The sequence below is a fragment of the Hyalella azteca genome, unplaced genomic scaffold (assembly GCF_000764305.2).
Source record: "Hyalella azteca isolate HAZT.00-mixed unplaced genomic scaffold, Hazt_2.0.2 contig2700, whole genome shotgun sequence".
In the NCBI taxonomy this organism is placed as follows: domain Eukaryota; kingdom Metazoa; phylum Arthropoda; class Malacostraca; order Amphipoda; family Hyalellidae; genus Hyalella; species Hyalella azteca.
Window position 1 is genome coordinate 70,504 of NW_025932965.1, and position 3,498 is coordinate 74,001.

At 41.9% G+C, this 3,498-nt stretch overlaps 1 protein-coding gene across 1 annotated transcript; it reads left to right on the top strand.

The window, feature by feature from the left end:
* The first annotated feature begins 665 nt into the window (after positions 1–665).
* On the top strand, positions 666–2,526 carry LOC108669718 (collagen alpha-1(I) chain-like). The gene has a single exon (XM_018157123.2). It carries the CDS (start codon positions 666–668, stop codon positions 1,785–1,787), a length of 1,122 nt encoding a protein of 373 aa, XP_018012612.1. The 3' UTR covers positions 1,788–2,526.
* The last annotated feature ends 972 nt before the right edge of the window (positions 2,527–3,498 follow it).

The following is a 3,498-nucleotide window of genomic DNA, read 5'->3' on the forward strand; positions in this document are numbered from 1 at the left end:
TCTCTTGACTTGGAAGACGCATCAAAAGCCAACTTTTGAAAAGAATCTTGCTATATATCTAGATACAAAGTTCCTTTATTCGAGGTAAAAGCAATTGATGAAAAAAATAATACCTATAGTTCATTTTTCCGCAATTTGTTCCTCTTTCAGATTTCATGAATATTTCATTGTTATTTCAGAAGAAAAAGAACTTGGCTATCCTGATGTAACCCAATATTCTTCAAAAGCTGGTTTTCGATGCATCTTCCAACTCGAGAGTCGAAATGTTTTTCGGTACCTGCTAAACTTCGGGGGCGCCGTCTTTCCTTTATTTTCAGGAAGTAGGTTCACGATGGTGCTTTTTAATCGGGTCTAAATTCAGTCATGTTATAATTTTTTATCTAAATTTTAAATTTAAATTTATTTTAGATGAATTTGTCACATTTTAAATTATTTTCATTTTAAAAAGTCAACGGAAGTGTCCGATCGCTATTGGCGTTGATTTCCCGAATCGCCATGATCATTTTACCCGAAACATTATTCAATTCATTCATAAGCAAAAATTTCAAGATTTGAAGGTTGCCTTAATTTATTTGAATACGAGCATATTACCAACCAGTCCTCGTTCGGAACTGCTTAGTGTATGACAAAATCGACAGTTGAACGTTTGCTAAGCATTTGACAGCATGGAACGGCAAATACATGCCCAAGGAGGCGACGATGCTGGCCAACAGATTCCCCACGGTCACCAGGCACCCGAACAGGGTGGCCGACAGAGGCCTCACGGCCTCCAGGCACCCGAACAGAGTGGCCGACAGAAAGAACAAACGATTGGCCAGCAAGCGCCTCGCGTCAAAGACGTAAAAGAACACAGCGGTCAGCAGGTGGTTCATGGCCACCACGCACCCGAACACAGCGCTAAGCAGGTGGTTCACGGCCACCACGCACCCGAACACAGTGGTCAGCAATTGCCACAATGTCTCCACGCACCCGGAAGTTCCAGCAGCGAAAGTCAAAATTTCGTTTATACTCCTCCGCAAACACCTCAGCAGACACCTCAGCAGACACCTCCTCAAACACCTCCGAAATCACCGCAGGGTGAAAGATTTCAATTGTTCCTCCCTGGTCCTAGCGCTGCACATCTTCTACCTGGTCCTATTGTTGGACATTCTCCACCTGGTCCTAGTGTTGCACGTTCTCCATCTGGTCCTAGTGTTGCACGTTCTCCACCTGGTCCTAGTGTTGCACGTTCTCCACCTGGTCCTAGTGTTGCATGTTCTCCACCTGGTTCTAGTGTTGCACGTTCTCCACCTGGTCCTAATGTTGCACGTTCTAAACCTGGTCCTAGTACTGCACATTCTCCACCTGGTCCTAGTGTTGCACATTCTCCACCTGGTCCTAGTGTTGCACATTCTCTACCTGGTCCTAGTGTTGCACGTTCTCCACCTGGTCCTAGTGCTTTAAGTTCTCTACCAGGTCCTAGCGCTGCACGTTCTATCCTTGACCATCGCACTGTCCCAGCCGCCCCTCGGCCCTGCGTTTCCATTGACCTCCCCTACCCTCAAGCCTTCCAAGTTGACCCTCGGCTCCAGACGCCGCGAGTGGCTCTGTCAAACTTGTACCGCCACATGGACGACGACAGGCAACAGCTCCTCAGAATCTGGACACGCGACGACGTCTACGCCGTACAATGTCTTCGGAATTTCGGGCTTGAGTATGACTTTTTCTATCGTGCTTATCAATACACTGCTATTATGGAGGAGCAACAGGAAGATCAAGAGATAATGGAGGAGCAACAGAGAGATTAAATGAAGGATCTAGTTAGAGATCTCCTAGAACATTACTGTAGTGTAAAAATCGTTCAAATAATGGCCGGTTTCATTACGTTCGAAAAGCCGTGCCAATTTCAGGATGATTGACCAGTTCTGATGCATCTTAACTAGATGCCTTGCAATGTTGCCACTTTGATGTTTTCCTGCAATGGTTGCTTGAAAATGATATTTTACTACATATTTACCCTATCATAAAAGTGTAAATAACGAGTAATTCAAGCGCCCTTAGCCTCATGGAACTGATCGTCCCTTGGTCAGAGCCTTGACGATTTGTCTCTCGCTGTTGCAATTTCCCCTTTTGAAGATGATACTAGCACTGATTGTGTTCAAGCGTGGCTTGAATCAGGTGCTGTATTTATGTAACCTGATATTTTTTATGGCGTTAACGTGTCATCGTATGCGAAAAAGATTTTAAAATTATAATCCAGCAATAGTTTATCTTTTATTTCTGACTAAACTGTGAAACCATCGATTTTATTTTCTGAGTGTCTGTTGCTGTGATGGTGTGTTATTTGTCTACTAGTAAGAATAATTTTTTAATATATTTAGGTGACATTTTAAATTTTAAAATAACTTTTAAACTGGCAACTTGTGTTCAAAGATCGCGCAATCTTCGAGCGAGATTAGTCCTGAGCTCGATTTTAAGAACATTTATTCTAATTGCTTGACTCCTGGAATCTATTTGTTGGTTGAAGTAATTTAAATAAATTTTCATAAGAACAGAATATCTGTGCAATTTTTCCTATATACTATCAGCGTATACAAAAAATATCAGAGCATACAAATAATTAAATAAATAATCTAAATTAAATTGAATGCTAACTGATTATTTCTAATTAATATATTAACTAAGAGGATGTTTGGACGCGAATCGTACGCTAAGCACCTGGCACGGTAGGCTAAATATTTTATGATGATGTTTCTTATTGAATAGCCGAATTAAAAAATAAGAGTTTTCCGATAGAAATTTCTTTAATTGTTGACATCGTGTGCGGCTGAACGAAACTTCCTCGGGACATTATTCCTCCGTAGCCCTTGAACATAAACTGATAAAGACTCGGGTGAGGAATGATTGTTTGCGCGAGGAATGAAGGTGCATTCATGAAATTAAGGCTCGTACAATGAATGAAGGGTCGTGCAAGGAATGAAGGCTTGTACGAGGAATGAAGGCTCGTGCAAGGAATGAAGACTCGTGCTAGGAATGAAGGTTCGTGCAAGGAATGAAGGCTCGTGCTAGGAATGAAGGTTCGTGCTAGGCATTAAGGCTCGTGCGAGGAATGAGGCGAGGAATGGTCACCTCGCCAAAACTATCGAATAAAATCCCTTGTAATTTTAATTGTTGGTACGCCGGGAACAACATTCAGCTCTGCAAAAGAGTACTTGCCTTTTAAGTGCGAACAACATCCGCGGTTATCAATAATTCAGCTCGTTAAAACTTAGTTCTGGATGTTAGGTTATTTCTCACAAGAAGCATGCGGTCCAATTTTCAATTAATTTCTGCTGCGCCTACATGATAAATTGATGGCTGATGAGGATCAAAGCCAATTTATGTCGTAATAGCAGTAGCGGAAAATTAGTTTAAAGGGATCGCGACTACAAGCGAAACAGCGTCAGGATTTTCCATCATAAATTAGTAAGCGAGTGTGAGCCTTTCAATTTGCATGTCGCTTCAATAAAAAAGTAGCCG